This window comes from Chanodichthys erythropterus, chromosome 3 (assembly GCF_024489055.1).
Source record: "Chanodichthys erythropterus isolate Z2021 chromosome 3, ASM2448905v1, whole genome shotgun sequence".
NCBI lineage: Eukaryota > Metazoa > Chordata > Actinopteri > Cypriniformes > Xenocyprididae > Chanodichthys > Chanodichthys erythropterus.
This window is the reverse complement of record NC_090223.1, coordinates 60,511,517-60,539,483: the sequence shown is the minus strand read 5'-3', so window position 1 is coordinate 60,539,483 and position 27,967 is coordinate 60,511,517. Positions and strand designations below refer to the sequence as shown.

Genomic DNA, 27,967 nt, shown 5'->3' with positions numbered 1-27,967 from the left:
TAATAGGAGAACTTAATGTTGCAATGTAATGCTTCGAGCAACATACCGAAAGCCCTGTACCGAAACTGTTCAGTATGAATATGTGTACGTTACACCTCAACTGTTAATCATTCTCTTCTTAAAGATGGTGTTTATTAAAGAGGAGACTGAAGACATGAAGACTGATTTTATTAAAGAAGAGACTGAAGAAATTATGATTAAAGAGGAGACTGAAGACATGAAGATTGAAGAAACCTTGAGTATGAAACATGAAGAAACTGAGGAACAAACAGGTTGGTTTTATTCTCACAGCTGAACTTTTGATCATTATTAAAATGTCCAGCTCTACAGAAATAGAGAATATACAGAAGTATAATCTTACAGAGAATATTACAGAAGTAGCCAAAATGAAATAATTATTTTTTTGCAACATTAAACCCAATATCTACTTATGGATAGAGAACAATGAAAGTATTTTTTTTCTGTTCATGCTCAAAAGTGCTGTACTGAACATAAATAGCGCTTTACTGAACATAAAAAGTGCATGCTGAACATAAATAGCAGGAACTGAACATTAAATCAAGCAATAAATAAGTCCTAATTTAAATATTTTACATCAATAATCATTTCATGTGTGTGTCATATGGAGGAAAGTCAGCAGTGGAAGTGTGTAAAACATTTTGAAGTATAACCGAGTGAACTGATAATATTTGATGAAACCAGTGAAAAATATTTACCTTGTCATTTGTGGTACGGGTGTAGGTTAGAAATTAATAAGCAGATTGAGGCTAGAGGTGAAATTGTATGAAATTGTCATGATTGTCATTTACATGTTTGGTTAATATTCTGTAAATGATTAAAAAGTACTGATACAAACTAAAATAAGTTCAGAAAATTTTGTGTTAAACTAAGTAAATTAGCATGGATTTTATCAATAAACATTAAAGGGATAGTTCACCCAAAAATTAAAATTCTGTCATTGTTTACTCGTTCTGATGTCGCCCCAAACCTTTTTTTTTTTTTTGCTGAACACAAAAGAAGATACGCTATATGACCAAATATTTTTGGGACACCTGCCTTTACGTGCACATGAACTTTAATGACATCCCATTCTTAATCCGTAGGGTTTAATATGGATTTGGTCCACCCTTCGCAGCTATAACAGCTTCAACTCTTCTGGGAAGGCTTTCCACAAGGTTTAGGAGTGTGTTTATGGGAATTATTCTTCTAGAAGCACATTTGTGAGTTCAGGCAATGATGTTGGCGAGAAGGCCTGGCTCAGAGTCTCTAATACATCCCAAAGGTGTTCTGTCGGGTTGAGGTCAGGACTCTGTGCAGGCCAGTCAAGTTCCTTGGTGATGTAAGGCTTGGATGCAGCTGCTCGGCCACGGAAACCCATTCCATGAAGCTCTCTATGCACTGTTCTTGAGCTAATCAAGGCCACACGAAGTTTGGAGGTCTGTAGCTATTGACTCTGCAGAAAGTTGGTGACTTCTGCGCACTGTGAGCCTCAGCATGCGCTAACCCTGCTCTGTGATTTTACGTGGCCTACCACTTTGTGGATGAGTTGCTGTTGTTCCCAATTGCTTCCACTTTGTTATGATACCACTGATAGTTGACAATATTTAGTAGTGAAGAAATTTCATGAATGGACTTATTGCACAGGTGGCAACCTATCACGGTACCACGCTTGAATTCACTGAGCTCCTGAGAGCGACCCATTCTTTCACAAATGTTTGTAGAAGCAGTCTGCATAGCTAGGTGCCTGATTTTATACACCTGTGGCCATGGAAGTGGTTGGAACACCTGAATTCAATGATTTGGAAGGGTGTCCCAATACTTTTGCCAATATAGTGTACTTTGAAGAATCTTGACCAAACAGTTGACGGCCCCCATTGACTTCCTCAATAGGACGAAAGTATTATGGATGTCAATTGCAACTGTCAGCTATCTCGTTACCAACATTCTTCAAAATTTGTATTCAACAGAAGAAAGAAACTTTTATAGGTTTGGAAAAACATAATGATGAGTAGAAGACAGAATTTTTATTTAATAAGCCAAAATTCAAAATTTTGATTGTAAGTGTAAAAATAAAATCGGACATAGGTAGTTTTCTGGACATGTGCTCAAAAATGTAAATGTCTGGAACTCATAAATTATATTTTTTACCAAGCTTGACTTAAAAAAAAAAAAAAAAAATAAAAAAAGCGGTGGGACTGTTTCACTCGGTGGTGCCATAACTGAACAAAACGTCTCAGGTTACAGATGTAACCCTGGTTCCCTGAGTAGGGAACGAGACGCTGCGTGGTAACGCATTGGGAACCTTCTGCGTGATGTCGTCACTGAAGCACTCATGTATCTAACCAATCGCGTAGCGAGACGTCAGAGACGGGTGACGTCACGGACCAGGAAACTATAAAGCATACCCGGATGCAGAGCACGCTAGCTTCTGGATAAGTCTGAGACAAATGCTCGCAAGTATGCAGGGGGTACGGCAAGAGACGCAGCGTCTCGTTCCCTACTCAGGGAACCAGGGTTACATCTGTAACCTGTGACGTTCCCTTTCGTGGGAACTGTCGACGCTGCGTGGTAACGCATTGGGAACGCTATCCCAACTGTGCCGTAGCGGCAAATACTTGCCAGGTTATCTTGGAAGAACTGATGACCCCGGAGTGGAGCCGACATCAAGGTTATAAAACCTTACAAACGTGTGCTGACATGACCAGCCAGCCGCGTCACAAATGTCACCGATGGAGACACCTGACATCAAGGCTTTTGATGCCGCCATACCCCGCGTAGAATGGGCACGGACATTCAGAGGAGAAGGCTGTCCGGCCGCATCATATGCAAGTGTGATGGCCTCGACCACCCACTTGCTCATCCTCTGCTTAGATGCAGGGCCCCCTTTTTTAGGGGACCCATAACAGACAAAAAGCTGATCAGTCTTACGCCACAGGGCAGCTCTGTGGACGTAAGTATCCAAGGCCCTCACAGGGCAGAGCAGATTTAGTTTTTCCTGATCCGAAGATTTAAAAGGAGGAGGGCAGAAAGCCTGGAGCACAATGGGACCTGGAACGTGGGTAGGGACCTTAGGGACATAGCCCGGTCTAGGATGCAGGAATGCTTTCACCATTCCTGGAGCAAATTCAAGGTATGAGGGAGCAACTGACAGTGCTTGTAAATCTCCTATCCTTTTCAGAGAAGTGATAGCAAGTAGGAAAATAGTCTTTAGAGTGAGGAACCTCTCAGGAACCTCCTCTATTGGTTCAAAGGGCGCCTCGGCCAACCCTTGTAAAACCACGGCCAGGTCCCAGGCCGGAACCCTTGTGCGCACTGGAGGCCTCAACCTCAGTGTGCCACGGAGGAAGCGAGTGACCAGGGGGTCTCGACCCACCGAAAGGCCACCTACAAGGGGAATATGAAAGGCAGATATAGCCGCAACGTAAACCTTTAACGTTGAAGGGGATAGGCCCTCCGAGAACTTTTCTTGGAGAAATGTAAGCACGTGGCTAATAGAGGCGTGGACAGGGTCCACATTAATACGTCTGCACCAGGCAGAGAACAGATTTCACTTGTATAAATAAAGCTTCCTCGTGGCGGGAGCTCTGGAGTTTAATATGGTCTCCACAACCTCGGTTGGGAGACCAGCATCTACGAACCTGGCCCCCTCAGAGGCCAGGCCCATAGTTTCCATAATTCTGGGCGGGGGTGTATTATCCGGCCGCCCGCTTGTGACAGGAGGTCCTGTCTGAGGGGAAGCTCCATTGGGGAGCCGTCTAGTAGGGACACTAGGTCCGAGAACCATATTCTGGTTGGCCAAAAGGGAGCCACCAGTATTAGGCTGACCCCCTCCCGGCGTACTTTCTCCAGAACTCCCGGGAGCAAGGCGATCGGGGGAAATGCATACAGACGCCGCCTCGGCCACGTCTGTACCATGGCATCCAGCCCCAGAGGTGCTGGATGGGTGAGGGAGTACCAGAGTGGACACTGGGTTGACTGTCCCGAAGCAAATAGTCGACTTCCGCTCGACCGAAATTTTTCCATAGGAGATCCACCACTTCTGGGTGAAGTCTCCACTCCCCGGGCCTCGGGCCCTGCCTCGACAGGGCGTCTGCTCCCATATTTTGGCGCCCTGGGATGTAAGCTGCTCTCAGGGAGCAACCCCCCTGATGATTTATATAGGCGACCACAGCAGTGTTGTCAGGAACTTCCTGTGAGAAGGATGGATGGACACATGAAAGTATGCATCTTTCAGGTCTATCGCCACAAACCAGTCCTCGGACCTGATCTGTGGGATAATCTGTTTGAGTGTAAGCATCTTGAACTTGAGCTTCTGGATTGAGCGATTTAACACGCGTAAATCTATGATAGGACGTAGTCCTCCATCCTTCTTTGGAACAATGAAGTAACGGCTGTAGAAGCCTGACAGCTTGCTGGGAGGAGGGACCCTTTCTATAGCTCCTTTTTGCAAGAGTGTCATAACCTCTTGTTCCATCACCAGAGACTGCTCGGGGGTCACCACTGTGGGAAGGACCCCATTGAATATGGGCGGGCGAGACCCGAACTGTATTCTGTAACCCTTTTCTATCATGAGCAGCACCCAATTTGATATATTTGGAAGTAGTTTCCACTCTGCCAAAAAATCTACTAAGGGAACCAGTCTCTTGAGACTGGTCTCTGGTGTTTTTTGAGCACTTGGCTCGGTGATCTGACACGGCGCGCCGGCAGACAACCGAATCAAGTGGCCGGCCCTCCTCGAAGGACCGGCGGGGACCGCCGTGCCCTGACGCACACTGGGTGGCAGGGTTGACGGACTGTCCCCCTGAGGGTGCCGAAGGGAAGCGGGGATTAGATGTATTTTTTCCCGGCTTCCTCCGGAGGGGACCACCCTCATTGGGTCCTGACCCACAGATGTCAGGACCGCTTTGAAGCCTTCCTGGCGATGATAACGGCCCGCAGGTCCGTTTTACCCTTGGAAGGCTTCTTATGAGCGGACCGACCCGGTCCCCAAGCTGTTTGTGGGGGAGCTCGAGTGGCCACACTCACTTTCTGTTGCGCTCTGTGGTGCACTGAGGAGCTCGTGGACGGCCGAGGCTGCTCCCGCTCAGCAGCCTCGGGGGGAATAGAGCGGCGGGGGATGAACCTCTGGAACGCCGCTGATTGTTTTTTTGCCTCCTGGAACCTCTCGACGACTGTATTTACAGCGTCGCCGAAGAGGCCCGCAGGGGACAGCGGCGCGTCCATAAGGGCAGCTTTGTCTCGCTCCCTTATGTCCGAGAGGTTCAGCCACAAATGTCTCTCCGTAGCCACCAAGGCTGCCATAGACCGGCCGATTTCTTTGGCCGTCTCTTTGGTGGCACGGAGAGCGAGATCAGTTGCCATCCTGATCTCTTGAATACAATCATAAGTGGCCTCCCCGCTCTCATCAATCTCCCCCAGCAGGTCTGCTTGATATGCTTGAAGCAGCGACATGGTGTGTAGACATGCCGCCGCCTGACCTGCTGCCGTGTATGCTTTGCCCACCAAGCTTGATGTTGTTCTTAAGGGCTTGGTGGGCAACGTCGGGGCTTTTAGTGACGATGCCGACTCGGGCGAGAGATAGCCCGCAAGCGTCTCTTCAACCCGGGGCATCGCCGCATAACCGTGCCGTTTCAACCCCACTATATTACTATATACAGACGTTTGGGGGCTGAATACGCGGTGCTGCACGGGCCTTTTCCACGACCTCGACACCTCGGTGTGGAGGTCCGTGAAAAACGGCAAACCCCGACGCTGGGGTAGCGACCGAGCGGGCAGAAAGCGCTCATCTAGCTTACTTTTTGGTTTCGGTTCTGCCCGCTCTGCTGGCCAATCAATCTTTAACTTGGCCACAGCCCTGGTCATTACCTCCAGGAGCTCCTCATATGCTGGGGAAGAGGATGGCGGGTCCTCTTCCCCAGTTTCGACGCTCACCACATCAACCTCCTCGGAGGAAGAGAGGTGAAGCGCCGGTGTCTCTCTCCGGGGGGAAGAAACCGCAACGCGTGCTTCCGCCGCCTGAGAAGAGACACTGGGGCTGGCGGGTAAAGGGCGAGATAAGGCTGGGCCCGTCTCAACCCCCTCCGCCAGCTCCATCTGCGAACCTCACGACAGTAGCCGGCGCTGCGCCTCAGCAGCAGCAGGACCCGCCCCGCGGGGAACGCTCGCCGAGGCACCCTCCTCGAAGAGTGCTCGGCGAGATCTCAACACTCTGAGGGTTAGTCTCTCGCAATGCACACAGACAGCTCCCTCGAGAGCTGCCTGGGCATGCTCAAGCCCCAGACAAAAAACGCACATATCATGTGTGTCCCCGTCAGGAATGTATCTGGGGCAGGGATGCACACACTTCCTGAAACGTTTTTCCTCCGCCATTACAATTGTCTTATTTATATATATATATATATATATATATATATATGTGTGTTTGTGCAACTCTTGTCCTCAGACGAAGAGATATTGTAGTGATACGGGACAAACAACACCAAATAAGACAGACAAGATAACATAGAGCGCTTTGTTGAAGACACAGAAGCTAGCGTGCTCTGCATCCGGGTATGCTTTATAGTTTCCTGGTCCGTGACGTCACCCGTCTCTGACGTCTCGCTACGCGATTGGTTAGATACATGAGTGCTTCAGTGACGACATCACGCAGAAGGTTCCCAATGCGTTACCACGCAGCGTCGACAGTTCCCACGAAAGGGAACTTGAAATTTTCTCATATTACAGTACTGTTGTACCTTGAAAAATGTTATTTAAAAGAACACTTTTTTTCATTTTCCAACTCCCCTAGAGTTAAACAGTTGAGTTTTACCATTTTTGAATCCATTCAGCTGATCTCCGGGTCTGACGGTTCCACTTTTAGCATAGCTTAGCATAGTTCATTGAATCGGATGAGACCGTTAGCATCTCGCTCAAAAAATGTATTTCCTATTTTAAACTTGACTCTTCTGTTGTTACATCATTTACTGAGATCGATGTAAAATGAAATGTTGCGATTTACTAGGCCGATATGACTAGGAACTATACTCTCATACTAGCTTAATAATCAAGGAACTTTGCTGCCTTACCATGGGTGCAGCAGGCGCAATGATATTACGCTGCGTCTCTCACAAATGTCTCCTTGGTTGCAAGGCCTTGCAACCAAGGAGACATTTGTGAGAGACGCAGCGTAATATCATTGCGCCTGCTGCACCCATGGTAAGGCAGCAAAGTTCCTTGTGCAAGCAGGGGGTCACAGGCAGTGCGTAATATCATTGCGCCTGCTGCACCCATGATACGGCATCTATATTGCTGTATCAAATTGAGCCCGAATCAGACCCAGATGAAGAGGGTCAAGCAGAACCTCTGCAATCACAGCTTTCTTAAGGACGTTTATGAATGGTATTTCATTTAGTATTTGTGTCAGAGTGTTTAGATGCTGACATATGATAATATATATATATGCCTTATGATAAATTATGATAAAGCCTTATGATTATTTATGATATACAGTTTATATATATATATATATAGACCCAAGAGGGAATTATGCACATATATTGTGAATTAATTACAACGTATTATAATCAATTACATATATGATTAGGTTTAGTTTAATAGTTATTTTAGAAAAACTAGTTTGTCCAGCAAACCATCAGTTTTCTCATTCTGGAAGCTTCTTCAGTGCCGCATCCAGTGTAGAAAATATCACTGATTATAATGGGTTCTATTATCTTTTGACATGCCGCTCACGTCTGGTGTACACAACTCTTCCGCTTCCATTATGCTGCGCCACATGGCCTCGCCCACTTTGTTGCGTGTTCCCGGGGGCGTGTTTTGCAGGGTTTATGATGTCACCAACCCGGGAAGAAGCTTGTTGTAGTCCAAACCAGTCATTATTGTAGGCATTAAAATCCCATAACTTTAAAAGACAATATCTCCGTTTGCATTGAACTCTCAGCGCTGTAACTTTGCAGATACTGTTTATGCTCAACCAGCAACATTACACACTAACTAAAGTTAAAAAAAGTGAAATCACAATGAACCACGGTAACGCTTTAGATTACAACCCGGAAAGTACTGCATAATTACAATGAATTTACAGCGTAACTTTTGATAATTATATTGTACCTATAAAGTTAGTATGTGTAAGTATAGGAGAACAATATGTAAAATCTTGGGAATAAAGAGGTAACAACCAGGAAAATAACAAATTATTTATACTGTAAGTATTTTAGAACTAAGAGGTACTTACACTGTTATGATAGACAACAATCTTATGTTCGGGAGCAATTTAGCAAGATTAAGTTAGCACTGATTAAGTTGTTTCAAGGCAAGTAGAAAGAACTATTGCAATCTTTTTTTAATGGGGAAATATGCTTTTGTTTCGTGTAGTTACAGGGTAAATATGACATTACAGGCCGTAAATTAAAGTGGATCTTGTTACGCTCTTATTTCATGTAGTTACAGGGTAAATGTGACATCTTTCTACTTTCCTTAACTTAATCGCTAAATTGCTCCCAAATGTAAGATTGTCGTCTGTCATAAGTGTAAGTACCCCTTAGTTATAAAATACTTACAGTATAAATAATTTAGTATTTTCCTTGTTGTTACCCCTTTATTCCTTTACATATTACATATTGTTCCCTATACTTACACGTACTTACTGTATAAGTACACTATAATTATCGAAAGTTATGCTGTACATTCGCTGTAATTATGCAGTACTTTCCGGGCTTCCCTTTAATATACTAAAAAGTCTTCTTTAGTATTTCTTAACATAATCTTAAGAACATCTAAGTGTACTCAACTGTGCTATTTTGAGACACTATGAAATATGAACTTAGATGTGCTTTTAATATACTATCTCTGTATTTAGAAAATGTATTTAGATACTACTTATATGAACCCATAGTGTTCAATCTACAAATGGTAACTAAATATATTTTTAAATAGAGATATAGTATATTAAAAGCACATTTTAGTTCACCGTGCTAAAGAGCATGTTGTTTGATGCATTAAATGTCTAAATTGTTTTGTCTATTTTTGTCCTAGACCTAATGACACTGAAAGAGGCGAGTCATGAACTTAATGAAAGGGAAGAAGAGAAAGAACATTATGATGAACATCAGGATTTCATGACTGGAGAAAGATTGTCACAGGTTAAAAAGTCTTCCTTACAAAAAAGAGCTCAAAAGACAGGAACTAAAAGTTATTTCACCTGCCAACAGTGTGGACAGAGTTTTACTGTAAAGGGAAACCTTAAAGTCCACATGAGAATTCACAATCAAGAGAAGGCTTACACCTGCCAACAGTGTGGAAAGAGTTTCACACATAAAGTAAGCCTTGAAGTCCACATGAGAATTCACACTGGAGAAAAGCCTCATACCTGCAAACAATGTGGAGAGAGTTTCAGTCAGAAAGGAAGCCTTATAGCCCACATCAGAATTCATTCTGGAGAAAAGCCTTACAGCTGTCAACAATGTGGAAAGAGTTTCAGTCATAAAGGAAGCCTTATAGTCCACATGAGCAGTAGCGGTTTTAGGCACGGGCGAACCGGGCAGCCGCCCGGGGCGTAATTTTTTCGTGACACATTGGGGGCGGTAGCACGAGCAGATAAAAAAAAAAAATCCTCTGGGTCGCGAGGCGGTTTTTCATCATTTATATAATTTCACTGTGTGTGGAATTGGCAAATTGGCGCTCCCTGCAGCTGCCGGCGCCCCTGCTTGCTGAAAATGTACCATGCACAGAAGCTGTGTGTTGTGAGAGAAGTGTAAAAGGGGGTGGGGCGAGAGACGCGGGCGACATTTCACCTCTGGGTCTCTCTCAAATGGAACGTACAGGGCGGGGGGGTGCGCGGGGACGGGGGATTCACACCAAGGCTGCGTTCCAGTTCGGTTTTTAAATGCCCTTCCCTCGCTAACTTCACTCGGCCTCGTTGACTCGGATGTACATCATTGCTTACGTTGCACGAGTGCCCACTTCTGGCGGAACCTTTGTATGGGCTGAACTGGAACGTCCTAAGCCCTTGATCACTTGGAATCCGCAATGGAACTGATTTATTATTTATTTTTTCCCCTTACAAAATTGTTTAATACAGCATTCTATATGTATATATGTGTGTTTTAAATGTTTAAAAAATAATTAATATATCATAGAGTTGTTTGTGGTGGGGTAAAATAAACGCGATATGCGGTGACGTCACAATCGTGTTGCATTGTGGGTTATGGAGCTGCCTGAAGTGTACATATGAAGTAGACTCGCTCCCTCGGTCAAAATCGAGGGAGCGAGGGTCTGTCCATATAAACTTCCCTCGTCCACTTCACAAAGTGGAACGCACTTCAAAATGGCGGCAGGGATTCCCCCGAGGGGAAGTGTGTAGGGAAGTTCGCGAGAGCGTGTCTAAAACCGAACTGGAACGCAGCCCAGTAATATAATTAATAATAGGCTAAAGTCAGTCACACACCTCGACTTTCTTCCAAATAATGCACATTCGAAGGGGGTCGAAGGGGGTCTCGCCCAGGGTGTATTTCAATGTAGAACCGCCACTGCACATGAGAATTCACACTGGAGAGAAACCTTACACTTGCCAACAGTGTGGAAAGAGTTTCAGTCATAAAAGAAAGCTTGAAATCCACATGAGAATTCACACTGGAGAAAAGCCTTACACTTGCAAACAATGTGGAAAGAGTTTCAGTCAAAAAGGAAGCCTTAATGTCCACATGAGAAGTCACACTGGAGAGAAACCTTTCACTTGCCAACAGTGTGGAAAGAGTTTCAGTGGAAAAGGAAAGCTTGAAATCCATATGAGAATTCACACTGGCGAGAAACTTTTCACCCACCAGCAATGTGGTCAGAGTTTCAGTCAAAAAGGACATCTTACAGCCCACATGAGAATTCACACTAGAGAAAAGCCTCACACCTGCACTCTGTGCGGGAATAACTTTACACAGGAAAAAAGTCTCAGGCAACACATGAATATTCACACTGGAGAGAAGACCTTTACATGTGATCAGTGTGGAAAGAGTTTCAGATTTAAAGGTGACCTTAAGTGCCACATGAAAATTCACTCGAAAGAGAACTCTTTTAGAAGTCGTCACTGTGGAAAGAGCAGAAGTGTAAAGAGTACCTGAAAACCATACTTGAGTAAAAGTACAGATATCTTACAGCAAAAATTACTCCATTACAAGTTACAAATCACCAATCTAATACAACTTGGGTAAAGGTTTTAACTCTACTTAAAGCTGCTGTCTAACAGTTTTGTTCAAAATGTACAAAAAATATATAATGAGAATGTACAACATGAATCCATTTTCCAAACTGTGTTTTTGTCTAATACTGAATCATTATGGTATACTTATAATAAGTGTTTATATTCAGACTATTTTAGACCGGTCTAGTAGAAACCACTAGTAACTGCGGGAACCACCATAGATATAAACGGAAAGAAGTAGCTCCGGCTACAATGTTCCTCCACAGGACGCATGCTGTTTTGTTTATTAACTGCTAGAACGCCAAAGGTGAAGGATTGCAGCTTTAAAAGATTAGTTTACTTTCAAATGAAAATTAGCCCAAGCTTTACTCGCCCTCACGTCATTAGTATCTGACTAAATTCTTTCTGATGAACATAATTGAAGAAATATTAATAAATATCCTGTTGCATCTGAGCTTTATAATGGCAATGAACAGGACCCAAGAGTATGAGTTGAAGAAGTGTTAGATCCGTAATTTGAATAGGGAAGGTGTAGGACTATGGAAGTAAATTAATGCCAAATGTTTTTGAAATAAAAAGCTTGTTGAATTGCTCTAACTGAAAAAAAAATATGCATTACATTAGCTGTACTTGCATTTAGATGCACTGTATTTTTAAGGCTTGCATTTTTATGGGATGAAATTCAACACAGTCGTATATTTAAGCTGTGAATATTTCAATTAAAAATATTTCACACACATTTTCATTATTAAAAATTAAATAATTCATATTCACATTTCAAATTTCACTTCCAAGATATTTATTCTGTTTAAAAATACAACCTATAAAATTCGACTAGCAATTTTCAGTCCATTTTATTTCACTTTACAAATTCGCTTCCACAAATTCAGTGGCTCAAATTCGGCAGAAAATTCAACATTTCACATCCGGGAACTGCAGGAAGAGCAGTAGAGTGCCGATGCATCATCTCTATCTGCTGTTAGTCTTCTTCACCAGCAGGTGCCGCTAGCGGCTGTTTAGGAAGACCAAAGCAACGCTAGTAAGTCATTCATTCATAAAAACGGAATTAGAATTAGAAGAATTAGAGCAAGCGGAATTAGAGCAAGCGGTAAGTGAATGTGTGATGATTATCAGGGCCAGTATAAATGCAGAAAAGCTGATAAAGACACAAAAGCTGCATTTATGTTTAATTCAGTGTCTTTACGCTTACTTTCCCTGTGTAGCTACAGCTTTCTCTACAGTGAACAAGATAACGTTATTGCCCGATGCTGGTGTAACCCAGGTTACTAAGAGCCTTTTAAATGAAAAACAGAAAAGGGAATAAAAACTATAACACTCATGAATATGTAAATCAGTAATTTATTTTAATAACATTTGTGAAATAGAAAATAGGAAAATGCATAAATTCAAAAAGAAATAAACTAATTTGAAAAATATTCAAATAAAGCAAATTTGAGATTGGTCCAATTAGGAGAGCGAAGAGTTAGCCCCGCCCTATGATCGGAGCTGTGCGAGAGAGAGGACGAAGCGAGAACGCGCGAATGCGAGAGAGAGAAACAGCAGTTACGACACAGTCCTGAAAAAGAAGAAGAAAAACAGAATTAGAACACATAAATCAGCACTTTTGTTAAGAAAAATAACAGATTTTGAGAGAAGAAACGTGAATTGAACATCGTCAATCGTTTATCACGGTTGATGCTGGTGTAAACTGTTAAAGGAGAGAGAAACTTCCAGAGGTTGGAGTTTTGCCTGTCTGAAAACTTCATAACTAGAAAATTCGAATTCTCTTGGTGAGTAAAGTGATTAAATCCTCAATTACAGAGGTAGTTTTGTATGAATGTTCTGTAAATGGTGTTTAACCATCAAATGCGGTTGTATTATGTACTGTAGTACATATGTAAGATGTATAAAAGCTAATCCTCTGTTAAAAACAGGAGGAATATCGAGTGAATGTGTTAAATAACTAATGTTCAGGCTTAAAAGTTACTTTAAGCAGTTTACAAGTGTTATTTTAATGTTTTTTTGTCGTGTATTCAAGCTATGAAAAAATGGCTGATCGTGACGCACATGCGATACGGGCAGATGAGGCCTAAGCGCGTCATTTGAAAAAATGCTCTTTGCGTGTTTATGCAAATTACAATGTGTTAATGTTAAATGAACATGGAGTTAAATATGTTGAAATGTTGTTTATTCGCAGATTAACTGCTGTAATGATGTATATCTTGAACGGAATGTCTAATTGTATTTTTGGCCTTGTCTTTTGCAAGGTTGGGTTTTTTTTGTTTTTGTTTTTTTTCCTTTCCCATCTCTGTCTGTCTTTTGCCTATCTTCTGCTTTCCATCATCTCTTGAGTCGGGTGCAGCATATTTTCTGGAATCGGACGATCGTCGAAGAAGACTGAACTTGAACTGTCCCTGCATTGCACTAGAAAGAGCCTGCGAGCAGGAACTGGCGAGCCATGCCCATATAAGGATCGAGCTACGTGAATCAAGAAAGTGGTAGGATTGTGCACACGCTTTTCCTTCGGTTTTCCTGACTGAACTGTGTTGCTCAGAACTAAATTGCGGAAGACGGATCTCGTGTAAGCAGCACTGAACTGAGTTAAAGTTTGGTGAAACCCTAATCCACATTGGGACTCTTATTGTGAGCATTAAGGTTTATCTATTGTAATTTCTTTTTTTTTTTTTTCTTCTCTGATTTTCTACTCTCATATTCCACTGTCAAATTATTTGGTTTTATTTTATTTTATTTTTGTTGTTGTTTTTCTGAAGAACAAGAGTGAAAAAAAAAAAAAAAAGTATTTCAAAGTGTCATTTGGAAGAATTGTATTCATAGTCAAATTCAAAGTTATTATATATATTAAATAAGCCAATTAAAAACAAATTGAATAAATAGGTAAACATAAATTTTATATTCTATATATCTATATTCCATATTAGCAGAATAAGAGTCGGTTAGCTTTATTAGATTGAACTTAAATAGGTTAAAAGAGATTTATTAATGAAATATAAACAATTAATAAAATAGAAAAATGGAAAATTTAACTATATAAGGGTTATAAGAAGAACACATTTACTTATTTTATTCTTTTCATTTATTTCATTCTCCATTACCCCTTTTTGGTCACTATATCCATTTGTTTTGTTTTGTTTTGTTTTTTTGTCTTTTTGATGTATTGAATCTCTGACATTATTATTATTATTTATTGATTTTCCCCTTTTATTATTGCATTATTGACATATCCTTTAATACATCTTACCTGTTTTTGATGCAGCCAGTGTTGTCATCATTTCTTTCTACCCTTGTTGCTAACACCGTCTCTTGAGCGAGTCTGATCTTCTGGTCGCTGGTCCAAATTTAGAACTGGTGTATTCCTTTTCCGCTCATTTCCGTTATTTACTGTTTAGAGGGAGGGTTGCACTTGCGCCGTGACGCGCGCGTTACACTGGTGTATAGATCAAACGTTAAATCTGAGATAGACATATATTTCTCTCTGTTGTTTAGTTTCCTTAACTTTGTATCGCAGCGCTGTGTTGTAATACTAGGGCTTCCCTCATCCGTCATAGCTGCCATCAGGACATATAAACTCTTAACACAGCTTAATGGACTCGTACAGTGATATAAAAGACCAAACTCGCACCTCATTTGTGATGTAGGTTAGACTATATAGGCTCCAAGAAAGCAGATACTGGGATTAAGTTGATTTGACGCTGAACGTTTGATTATGATATTCGCAAATTTAGGGACCGTCTCTAAAGTTACGACATTCTGTATTCACGTTTCTACCTTCTACCAAACTCTTGTAGACACACATGCACATATACATATTCAAACACACCCCACTCAAAGTACATGCATATATACTATTTCTTTTTTTTTTTTTTTTACACGTTCATCACACAATTTTTTTTTTACTTTGTTCATTTTTTATTTTACCTGATCATAGATTATCCTGCTTATACAAATTTTAAATTAAATTTAGAAATAAAATTAACTAAGTAGAACTAATTGTGTGATGAATGTGTAAAAAAAGAAAAAGTATATGTGCATGTACTTTGAGTTGAGTGTGTTTGAATATGTGTGTGTGTGTGTGTGTGTGTGTGTGTGTGTGTGTGTGTGTGTGTGTGTGTGTGTGTGTGAGAGAGAGAGAGAGAGAGAGAGAGAGAGAGAGAGAGAAGGGTGCATCACTCTTCGACCTGGCACCTATAGATGAACACTTCACAGGTAGTTTTGGTGATTGCAAATCATTCTCATCAAATGCTATTGAGCTTTAAATTATGGCATTTTTTTGTATGATCCAATACAGTAGTGAAATACATAGCAATCTTTACATATTACTTGACAGTTTATTTGGAAACACTTTACAGTAAGGTTCATAATGTATTAACTAATGTGAACTATCCATGAGCAACACATTTGTTGTTGTATTTGTTAATCTTTGTTAACGTTAATAAAAATACAGCAGTTCATTGTTCATGTTACTTCACTGTGCATTAACTAAAGTTGACAAATACAACTCTTGATTTTAATAATGTATTAGTAAATGCTGGAATTAACATTAACAAAGATTAGTAAGTGCTGTAGAAGTGCAGTTCATTGTTCGTTCATATCAACTATTTAATATAAAGTGTTACCTTTTATTTTAATAAACATCAAAAATCTAAAAGGTTTGCATTATACCTGACACCTAGATGAACAATTTACAGTTGGTTTTGTGACTAAGTCATTCTCTTTAAATGCTATTGAAGGTAGAAACGTGAATACATAATGTTGTAACTTTAGAGACAGTCCCTAAATTTGCGAATATCATAATCAAACGTTCAGCGTCAAATCAACTTAATGCCAGTATCTGCTTTCTTGGAGCCTATATAGTCTAACCTACATCACAAATGAGGTGCGAGTTTGGTCTTTTATATCACTGTACGAGTCCATTAAGCTGTGTTAAGAGTTTATATGTCCTGATGGCAGCTATGACGGATGAGGGAAGCCCTAGTATTACAACACAGCGCTGCGATATAAAGTTAAGGAAACTAAACAACAGAGAAAAATATATGTCTATCTCAGATTTAACGTTTGATCTATACACCAGCATCGGGCAATAACGTTATCTTGTTCACTGGAGAGAAAGCTGTAGCTACACTGGGAAAGTAAGCGTAAATACACTGAATTAAACATAAATGCAGCTTTTGTGTCTTTATCAGCTTTTCTGCATTTATACTGGCCCTGATAATCATCACACATTCACTTACCGCTTGCTCCATTTCTGTAAATCTGTTTTTATGAATGAATGATGACTTACTAGCCGTGATCTCGTCTTAAACAGCCGCTAGCGGCACCTGCTGGTGAAGAAGACCAACAGCAGATAGAGATGATGCATCGGCACTCTACTGCTCTTCCTGCAGTTCCCGGATGTGAAATGTTGAATTTTCTGCCGAATTTGAGCCACTGAATTTGTGGAAGCGAATTTGTAAAGCGAAATAAAATGGACTGAAAATTGCTAGTTGAATTTTATAGGTTGTATTTTTAAACAGAATGAATATTTTGGAAGTGAAATCTAAAAGGTGAATATGAATTATTGAATTTTTAATAATGAAAATGTGTGTGAAATATTTTTAATTGAAATATTCACAGCCTAAATATACGACCATGTTGAATTTCAGCCCATAAAAATGCAAGCCTTAAAAATACAGTGCATCTAAATGCAAGTACAGCTAATGTAATGCATATTTTTTTCAAATAGTGCAATTCAACAAGCTTTTTATTTCAAAAACATTTGGCATTATTTTACTTCCATACAGATGGAAGCATAAAGTGCTCCAAAATCTCCGGGAAGATGGCTGCATTGACTTTGCACTTGATAAAACACAATGGACCAAGACCAGCAGACGTCACGGCCCCCCAAATCATTACTAACTTCAGAAACTTCACACTAGACTTCAAGCAGCTTGGATTCTGTGCCTCTCCAGTCTTCCTTCAGACTCTGGGAACATGATTTCAACATGAAATGCAAAATTTACTTTTATCTGAAAAGAGGACTTTCGACCACTGTTCACTGTCCAGTTCTTTTTCTCCTTAGCCCAGGTAAGAAGCTTCTGATGTTGTTTCTGTTTCAGAAGTGGCTTGGTAGTCCTTTTCCTGAAGATGTCTGAGTGTGGTGACTCTTGATGCGCTGACTTCGGCTTCATTTGACTCATTGTGAAGCTCTCCCAAGTGTCTGAATCGGCTTTACTTGACAGTATTCTCAAGCTCGTGGTCATCCCTGTTGCTTTTGCACCTTTGCCTACCCAATTTCTTCCTTCTAGTCAACTTTGGATTTAATATGCTTTGATACATCACTCTGTAAACAGCCACCCCAATCAGTAATGACCATCTGTGACTTACTCTCTTTGTGGAGGGTGTCAATGATTGTCTCCTGGACCATTGCCAAGTCAGCAGTCTTCCCCATTAGTGTGGTTTCAAAGAACAAGAGATACCCGGAATTTATACTGTAGGGATGGTCATTTAATGAAACTCAAATGTAAATATTCTAATATTTTGAGATATTGGACTTTCATGAGCTGTACGCTCTAATCAACAAATTGAAAAGAAAAAAAAAAAACTTTTGAAATGTTTTACTTTACATGTAGGGAATCTAGTATAAATTAAAGTTTCATTTTTTAAAATAATTTACAATGAAAAAACAAACTTTTTCACGATATTCTAATTATATGTCCAAGTCACATCATCTTGCTACTGGGGTACCTCAGGGCTCAGTGCTTGGACCAGTTCTCTTCTCCATCTACATGTCATCACTAGGATCTGTCATTCAGGATCATGGTTTCTCCTATCACTGTTATGCTAATGACACACAACTCTACCTCTCATTCCAACCAGATGATCCAACGGTTGCTGGTCGTATTGCAGGTTGCCTGACAGCCATTTCTGCCTGGATGAATGTCACTCCTCTCTTCATCAGTCTACATTGGCTGCCAGTAGCTGCTCGCATGCAATTCAAGGCTCTGATGTTTGCCTACAGAACGACCGCTGGCTCTGCACCGCCATACCTTAACTCGCTACTTCAGACTTATGCGCCCTCCAGAAACTTGCGTTCTGCAAGTGAACGGCGGCTTGTGGTGCCATCACAAAGGGGCACAAAATCACTCTCACGAACCTTCTCCGGGTCTGTTCCTGGCTGGTGGAATGACCTGCCTATCTGAGCAGCTGAATCTTTAGCCACTTTCAAAAAAATGCTAAAGACGTATCTTTTTCGTCACCACTTGATCCAGTAATAGTAGCACTTACCTCGATTTCTATTTTTATTCCATCTATTTGTGTATTTAAAAAAAAAAAAAAAAAAAAAAACCTTGCTACGAGCACTTTACTGTCATAACTGTGACTTCACACAGCACTTACATACTGTTGTTCTCATGTTGACTTGATTGATTCTACTGTTCTCATTTGTAAGTCGCTTTGGATAAAAGCGTCTGCTAAATGACTAAATGTAAATGTATATGACCAGCACCTGTAGATATGCATGTGTAGTAAGTTGTTTGCCATTGTTCTGTTCCCGGCATTTCAGAGAAAGTCGACTGTTCAAGGTTCCTTCTTTTGCCAATATCTGCTTTTGTGTGTTACTTTTGTGTTAATAATAAAGATCCTTTTCTGAAATGCAATTTGTAATCTGTTGATTTAATGTACTTGAACTGAATTGTAATGTAATACACTTGTAGTGTAATAACAGTATAACAAAATGGGGATAAAATTACAAATGAAATGTACTTTCAATTTGTTTCTACCTTACACTATAATAACATTGCACTGAAAGTACGTGTCTATGTTTAGGTTGCAATTGAACTTCACTTCAAAAACATTATTATTGTCATAGTGGGACACTTTAAAAGCACTAAATATAGTTAGGAAGTGCATTTGTAGATCACTTGAAATGTTACAGAGGCATACTAAATTAACTGTTTATAGTAATTATAAGTATGATAGCAGTATGCACAAAATGTACTTAACTATAATTTGCACTTCAATGCCTTTTTAAATGTATGTCCATTAGAAAGGCAATACAATGCAGTTGTACTGTAAGTGTGCTTAATTGCTCATGAATCTTTTTTTCATTAGTTTATTTTAGTGCACTTGAAGTTTAAAAAAAGTTGTTCCATTTTAGTATACTATTTACACTAGAAGTGTAGTTAAATAGATGTTAAGTTGAAGTTAATACATAATTGAACACACTTAACTATACTCGGATTTGACGAAAATAGTACAAAATGTAGAAAATATACTTAGTACACTTTATTAAAGTATATTTTTAATAGAATTCTTTTTCACCTGGGTCAACACAGTGAAATTTTTAAAACTCATACAATCTTTATTCGATCCATTTCCCTCAACACAAATTTTTAAATCTTATACTACCTTTGTCCGTTACACTTCCCTCAACACGAACTTTATCAACTTATGCACGAAGGACAACTGTGTGCATGCATTACTTGCCAGCCCTCTTGACAAGTAAACACAGATCCTACTTATATCCTTATCAGGCCTGTCACACTACATGCAAGTATTCTGGAATCAAGATATTTTCTTTTAGCTCTTTGAATTTGGTGAAGCTTTCAATATCTCACCACACTGAGCATCTCTGATGACCAACACAAGTATTTAAATAAGCATAAAACTTCTCACCTGTGGTCAATCAGCGAATCTCTGCTCTGCGGTTTTCTTCAGCTTCAAACCAAATCACGTCGGGGTCACCAAATGTTGTGGTTTTCTTCTTTATGTTAAAAAATAACTTCTTACATATCTTTGATTCCAGAAGTTTTACTTTATTGCAATAAAGGAGCTAATCAAGAGACAGCTTGTCTAGGAGCTGAGACTACAGATCACAGTAAGTCCGAAATCACCCCCAAAGCCTCATTCACTATTCCCTACGTTATCCACTTATATTGTTCACTTGAAAGAGTGAATGAAAACGAGTGAGTGAATTCGGACAGCCGTTTTGTGTACATCGGCTGTACACTCGTTATTGCGGTGCAATGTGAGATTGAATGAGTGCACTCAATAACGTCCACTATGGTTTCGGACACCACTACAAATGGCTGTCGCCTCAAATAATGCCCTATTTGAGGTTATAGGGGGCGATTTCGGATTCAGCCCTTGATGACAGCGGAGAATTCTAGCTACACGCGGTGTGCGAGATAGAGCGGTTTCTGCGCTGAGCTCCGTGGTGAGATTAACAATGTTCTCCACATGAATCATATTATGTAGACCGGAGCAAGCATGTTTAAGTTTTTTATGGATCTATTTCATATACTCTAGTGCTCTAAACATATGAACCAGCAGCGTGTATGCGCACATATTTCATCACGTCTTCTTCAAATGAAATGTAACATTATGCAAAGGACACTGAACTGTACGTCTGATCACGACCGCGATGACACGGTTTGTTATTCTGCTACACAGAAGACGATGTAAGTTAATAAACAGACTACGCAAAAAATTTAACTGCTCTATTCTTTCTGTGTTAAACTGACGTGTGTCATTTGTTCAGAGACTGTAGTGCTCTTAAATGTACTGAAAATATCCTTGGTCTAAATGTTGTTCCGCGTTTCTCCCTCATTTTGGCAGTTTGTTGTTATATATGGTTAGATTTTTAAAATGCTTAAGGTGCCCTCTTTTTTTTTCTCTATCTCCATGATCATATTTTAATATTCATGTGTCTGTAATGAGTGTGTTGCAGGTCTGTGTTTTATTGGTTGTTGTCTCCCCACAGCATAATTTTGTGGGGCTTTGTAAGCCTGAATTAACTCTAGTGTGGAATTTTTCTACAATATTCACTCATCATGACAGTAAAACAGGGTATTCTAGTCAATCTACTGCAGTATTTCCTCCTCTCAATCAGTAGAAAATGTGGTTAACGCCCAGTCATGCATAGGGGAAAAAAAATACCGTTATATACCGTGAAACCGATATAATTTTGAAAAATAATGTGATATAAATTTTTGGTCATACCGCCCAGCACTACACTCTACCCTGGGTTTTGATGCAACCACACAGTAGAGAATCCACTTGAACAGCATACATTTCACCACCAAAGAGAACTGTTATGTTGTTGCTGTAGATGAACTTCCAGGAGGCTCTGCTGGAGATTACCAGATCCATATTTGTGACTCCATCAGTAACCTTGCCAATGTCTACTGTCATTTGTTTGAGGCAGACTATGAAAACATTCTTCAAAAAATGATAGGGAATATATCAAACACGCTCACTGACCGATGTGCTGCCAATCATGCAGCCATTCGTTTAGTCTGAAGCGATTGTTTCCAGAGGATGAAGGTTGCAATTCAGCTCATTCAGGGCCTTGTTTCAAGATGCACAAAGACAAAGAGTGCTCTGAAGGATATTGAGAAATCCATGGGGGTTACTGGGAAAATTAAGGGGAAAGACTGCATTGGGGCCAACATGAATGAGATGAGGTACATGGATGGCAAGGGTGACCCTCGTGGCTTTAAGGTCTTTCTGGATCACAACAATCTCCCTCTCAGCCTCATACCACGCTAAGAGGTAATAGTCTGCACATTCTTTTCCATATATGTGGGATATTCTCAAGTCATCATGCAGCACTAAAGTCATATCTCTGTGGAGGAACATCCTGTGGAGGCCTGTGTGCTAGCATACTGGAAGACTTCAACTCTACAGCTGGACAGGTTGAAATGCAAGTTCTGGTTTTGCTTGGGAAATTTCTGACTGGACCCTGGATGACCAAATTCTACACTGGTGCAGATGACCAAACTGATTACATTAAAAGTATTGAAATTATCAAAGAGATTGTGCAGAACCTGAAAGATCAACTACACTTACCTGCTGAATTCCTAACTCGCACAACAGACCTCTTTGGAAATCAGTTGAATACTTCAGACAAAATCCTTGAGAAATTGCAACAACCACCAAAAGATACAGTCATGTTCACTCAAATGATGGAAAGCTGTCTGAGAGCAGTCATTTTAGTACTTGAAAGACAGTATCAACAATACTTTGATACATGGACAGTGACGGAAAAACTAAAACAAGAGACAACCCCTCAGCAAGATCACATAACATGGATGCTGAAGAGCTGATGGGGATGTGTAGTGCGCTGAAGAAGAAAGCTCCAAATGCCACCATCTGCTACTTGTCCTGTAAAATGCGAGCACGGAAAAACAACACTGTGGACTATTTGGACAGTTTAGACATGGAAAAACAAGACCTGGTCTTCAGGAAAGCAGTGAGGCTGGGGGTCATACAAAGAAGAAAGAGGAGGAAGCAGCAAGGAGAGCTACAGGAGGAATTGCACAAATGTCAAGCCACAAAAGAAAGGAAGAGAAGTGAACAAGAGCGGAAAGTGTTAGAGAAAAAGTTTGAATAATTAGGTGCAGACAAGATCGAGGAAGCGTTTCCAGAACTCCCAGAAGAAAAAATGAGCTTAATCAAGGAGTTGTTTGGTGGCAGAGGGGTGGGGGCATTTATATGTCATGTGTGCGATTTGGGTGGCAACAGGGTAATTTTCAATGGGAAAATTGAAACTTTCCATGCTAAAAAAAAAGAAATACACTGTTAGCTATTGGGCCATGAGCGGACAGGGGTATGAATTTGATGCACATGACACTGATGTGTCCATCTATGTGATGGCAGCAGATGTCATCTTGGATGACTTGGTTGTACAATAGCCTGTCAATAGCCTGTTATCAACTCAGTCAGCACAATCGCACAGATAGCCTGTATATTTGTCATACCGATCAATCATTGTTATGAAATAATGAAAAAGAAAATGAATGATTGAATATTAATGTATATTTGCATTTTCAGGGTGTATAAATATGAATTCATAATAGTGGTGTGTAAAGTTGTCTTCGCTTGTATTGTGAAAATAAAATGTTTATGAATATGAAAGAACGCTTATTAATTTATTAATTATAATTGTTTTCGGTGAGGTACCATGGGTCTGATGCCCATTCAAACTAAAACAGTAAATGTTCATTATTTCATTTGAAAGAACTAACAAAATTCTACCTTCTGTTCAAATTCCATGCAAATATCTGATAAAATGAGAAAGTTACAAGCAAAAATATGTGAATAAGCATTTTTGGTCACATACCTTCTATTGTAATTAATGTATAACATTTTAGTATAATCCCTAATATTATAAATATCATAACTTTCTCAATCCTCAACTGATTTTCACAATCCCTTTGTAAAGGGAATTTTCTGCTCTGTCTAGTCATGTGAACAAAAAATTGAAAATTGTCACCATACCTAATATATATATGTATATAATACATATAAAACAACATGCTCTACAAAACAGTAAATTCTTAAATACCATTTTACAAAAACAATTACCTACACAGTAGTGGAAAAGATTGAGTAACGTAGCTTTAGCTCCATCTATTCGAAACACATTTCACTAGATAGGGAGCACATGGAAAATGGCACACATGGAAAGATCGAGTTCATTAAAACGGAAATACAACTATCAAATACACAAAAATATGAACAGAAAACACACTCTAGAAGTCAATTAGTGTTCAAAATGTGCAATCCCCTTCGTACATCGTCAAACATTCAACATGAAACTTTTATTTTTAACTTTTAATGTGGAGCTGCAGCTGTTGCAACCATAGACAGTAAAAGAAATGGACACAGCGACCCCATTGGAACTCAATTGAGACAAGTGAAGCCCATTTTTAGCGATTTTTAGCGCTTCCATTATTTACGCGCAGACTCACGGTGCGTTCCAAACGGGATATATCGCCCTCCGAAGGGCACTTCGGAGTGAAAATAATCATAGCCGCCATGTTGAAGGGTCGTTCCAAACCGAAGTGCTCAAAACTGCCCACTTCAAAGGGCCCTTCAGAATGAAGGATTTCGAAGGGAACAACTGATGGACACTTCAGGCCCCCATGATCCTTTGCAGTTGTTAGACGTTTTGAAGTTGTGTGGCGGCACAATGTCTACAGGAAGCTCGGACTTGGATTTTGTCCATAAATGTATGTATAATAGTATTTTCTATACTACTGTACTATTTATCCAAGATAGATTTCATTATTATGGTCAAAGCGACATTGTACTTCAACAAAAATACTTTACAGCTCCCTTTATCAGTCCACTGAAAAGTTAAATACATAAGACACAGAATGCATTACATTTAACGTAAAATACCGGCAGTAGCTGATAATATTACTACAGTAAATGTATAAAATCAATGCGTATTTAATACAAAGAGTACATCAGGGGAAAAATGCATGTAGGCCTACGTTGTCTTTGCATACACGCAGGGTCTACAGAGGAGACCAAGCTCTTCATTAAACTCCGTGCTGAGAATGAGCATCTCTTCACGGGCAAAAGAAATGCATCGAAACTAGCCTGGGAGTATGTACCATATTGTTATTTTATTTCTTTATGTAAATAGTAATGTCCTATTTTATGCTTTCTGTGTGACATCAAAATGCATACAAATCTTCCTTTATTGTTTGTTTGTTTGTTGTTGTTATAGAACTGTAATTAAAGAAATTAATTTGGAGGGGAAGATTACTGGCCAGCAAGCCGCAAAGAAATGGGAAAATTTGAAGAAGTACAAGGTACATTCTTAATAATAAAAAATAAAAAGAATAAGATCTGAACACTGTTGTTGTCCCTTTATTTAGAAAAAAGTACATTTATTTTATTTTAGTATTTTTTTTATTATTTGATGTATTTTTTATTCTTTTTTTTTTGTTTTTGATCACCTGGCCAAGATGTTTTGGATGTGTATACCTTCACCTTTTTCACATTCATAATAATAACAGCAAAGTTCACCAACTGAACAACCACGTTTTCCCAGTCATTATAATTTGGAAATGTGTGATACACATTTTTTATGATATTTTATGGACAAGTAAGGGATGGTGCTTGTCACATTACATATTATTGCTTTCTTTTACAGGAGCTGAAGTGTCCACCAACGGGCACAGGGACGGAGTCCGGAGAGGCCACTGCTGCATCGTGGCCTTTCTTCATTCCGATGGATGAAGCAATAGGTGGAAGGCCATCTATTGCACCTCCTGTTCTTATTGCTTCATCTACTCAGGATGAAGTTGCAGGCCCTTCAACTGAGACCTCACCTCCGGCTGTCAGGAAGGAGAGAAAGAGGAAAGGATGTGTTTTAGACTTCATTGTGGCCGAGGCAGCCAGAGAGGAAGAAAGAGAAAAAGCTGCTGCTGAAAGAAGTGAGAGGTTTCTTTCTTTGTTTGAAAAACTTGTAAATAAAATGTAAATTAACAAAGCATTTGGTGTGTTCTGTTGGTTTTATTATGATTTGCTTATATTTTTATTTCATATCGCAGCCATTCATGCTCTATTGCCTGGTTTCACAGACAGGGATTAAGCCTAGTCCCAGACTAAAATGCATGTTCGAGCTATCTTGACTAAAAATAAATTACACTGACATCTCTTTAAATGTGTCAGTGCCATTGTTTTGTCTCAAGATGCACACCAGTAATGTTTTTTTTTCTAATGCATTTTTATAAAAGCACCTTAAATATCCTAACTTAACTAAGGCATAGTCCTGTCTTAAGCTAAACCTTGTCTGTGAAACAGGTGGTATATGTACTAATATATGAACTTTATTTTGCTAGTTGTGATATAAATAATTACAGCTGTGGAAAGTGTTATGTTTCAGTACGCAGTTTTGTATAAACACAAATATAAAACCACCAGACAGAAATTACAATATAAACCAGCAACAATATTAATATTTGTAATAACACAGCAGTTTTGATGGATTATGAACAATTTATTTAGTAAAAAATAGACTTCTCCATGCAAGGAGGGAGTGAAAAGTAGGTATTTACATTATGAAGAGTTAAAGCTAAATGAAACTTTCACGCTGAAGCAGGTAAAACATGTGTTTATCTTTGTGAGGGTTTGAAATTAGAAGAATTGTTAACTTCTTCTAGAACTTCTACTTAACTTTTTCTAAAAATAATCATGTTCTTCTAGATGTGTGGGGATATGTATGGGTACAGACATCTGGGCAGCAACTGCATCACGAAGCGTCATGCCAGTAGTCTCCTGCTGATCAGCACAACCTTGTGGGGCTTCTTCAGGTTCCTCATGTGGAGTAACTGTGTCTCCTACACCCATGCAGAGATTATGCAACATGGAGCATGCAGCCACAACCTTGGGTGCAAATCTGTGATCCACTGGAAGTGACTGCAGGAAAATATATCTCCATCTGGTCTTTAGCATGCCAATGCTCTTTCAATGATGCAGCGTGCCCTGGCATGGTGGCTATTAAATCTTGCCTCAACAGGATTTCTCACTGGCTCTTTGTAAGGTGTTAGAATGGAAATTGGTTCTTGGATGCATGGATAGCCTCCATCCCCAAGAAGAAAATGTGTTGGTGGTGGGTAAAGGGCTCTTCTATACACATCGCAATTTTTTAACACCCTGGAATCATGGACAGAACTGGGGTAACCCACAAAAACATCCAGAAACCTTCCAGTGTGATCACAGATTGCTTGTAGTATTATAGATGAATACAGCTTCCGATTGTAATAGCATGGTGCCAACCCCTTTCCTGGTGCTTTTATTCGAATATGGCACCCATCTATTGCTCCAGCAGCTTTTCCCATTGCTGCATGTCGCCCAAGCCTTTGAAACCCTTCTGAGATGTCATCTAACACAGCGGCCCTTGGCAAATTAATGTATTTTTACAAATGCTGGAGCAGATGATTGCAAGTGAGTTTCACAGTTCTATAAACTGTGGTTTTGGGCACTCCAAAGGCACAGGACACAACCCTATAAGATGCCCCACTTGCTAGCCAGAACAGAAATATTAGAATTTCTATAGTTCTTCCCCATCCATGATGCCGGTCTTCATGCAGCAGCTGGATCAGCTCATTGAGGGACTGTCTCCTAAGACGGAAATGTCTTTTCGTGTCACTTTCCACATCAAAGAAGGCACGCAGAACAGGTACAGTCCTGTTGATCTGAGCATATCTGTAAGGATTCTCCTATTAAAATATCAAATGTAAGTGTATAAGTAAGTTTGAAATTGTTGCATTTGTCTATTTTTCTGAAATTACCTGTCTGATAGGAACCATTGAACACCAGTAGGCCTAGTGGGATAAGAGCCGAAAAGCATTATTATACAGGAATTTTGTTATGATTTTAATGGTATTTGCAATGGAAACCATTAGAATTTGTTTGACTTGTTCAGCAGGGGCAATGCTAACAACAGTACTACTGAGCATACAGTAAGGTAAATATGTGGTGGCAAATGAAATGAATACATTAGGCCAATAAAACCAACAAGTTAGTTTATTCAATATGCAAGACAAAATGTCCAGGTGAAAAAAATACTATAGTAATTCATAGTAAATACTATAGTGTTTTTGAACCATACTATAGTAAAGTACTTGAAGTAAATTGTTGTGGTAATTTAACAACTATAGTATAATTTAAACACATTACGTTACCCAATACTGTACTAAGTTTTCTTTAATATATAGTGTAGCTATATTATACTACAATACACTACAGTTTACTGTAGTAAAAACTAAAGTATACTACAGTATTTATTACAGTTGATCAGTTCACTTTAATATTACAGTATGCTGTAGCATTAATTAAAGTGTTGTAAATACTATAATATATACTACAATTTACTATAGTATGGTTCAAAAACACTATAGTATTTACTATAAATCACTATAGTATTTTTTCACCCGGGTGTGCTTGAGAACAAAGAAAAATTTTAGAAATACATGGCATGAA

General features: G+C 39.7%; 1 protein-coding gene and 1 pseudogene across 1 annotated transcript; one reads left to right on the top strand and one right to left on the bottom strand.

Moving 5' to 3' along the window:
• Positions 1–27,967, bottom strand: part of LOC137005151 (uncharacterized) — a 1,346,463-nt pseudogene that overhangs the window by 593,392 nt on the left and 725,104 nt on the right.
• On the top strand, positions 125–11,108 carry LOC137014124 (gastrula zinc finger protein XlCGF57.1-like). The gene is made up of 3 exons (XM_067378283.1): positions 125–272; positions 9,031–9,500; positions 10,530–11,108. The coding sequence occupies exons 1-3, from the start codon at positions 125–127 to the stop codon at positions 11,106–11,108; spliced, it is 1,197 nt and encodes a 398-aa protein (XP_067234384.1).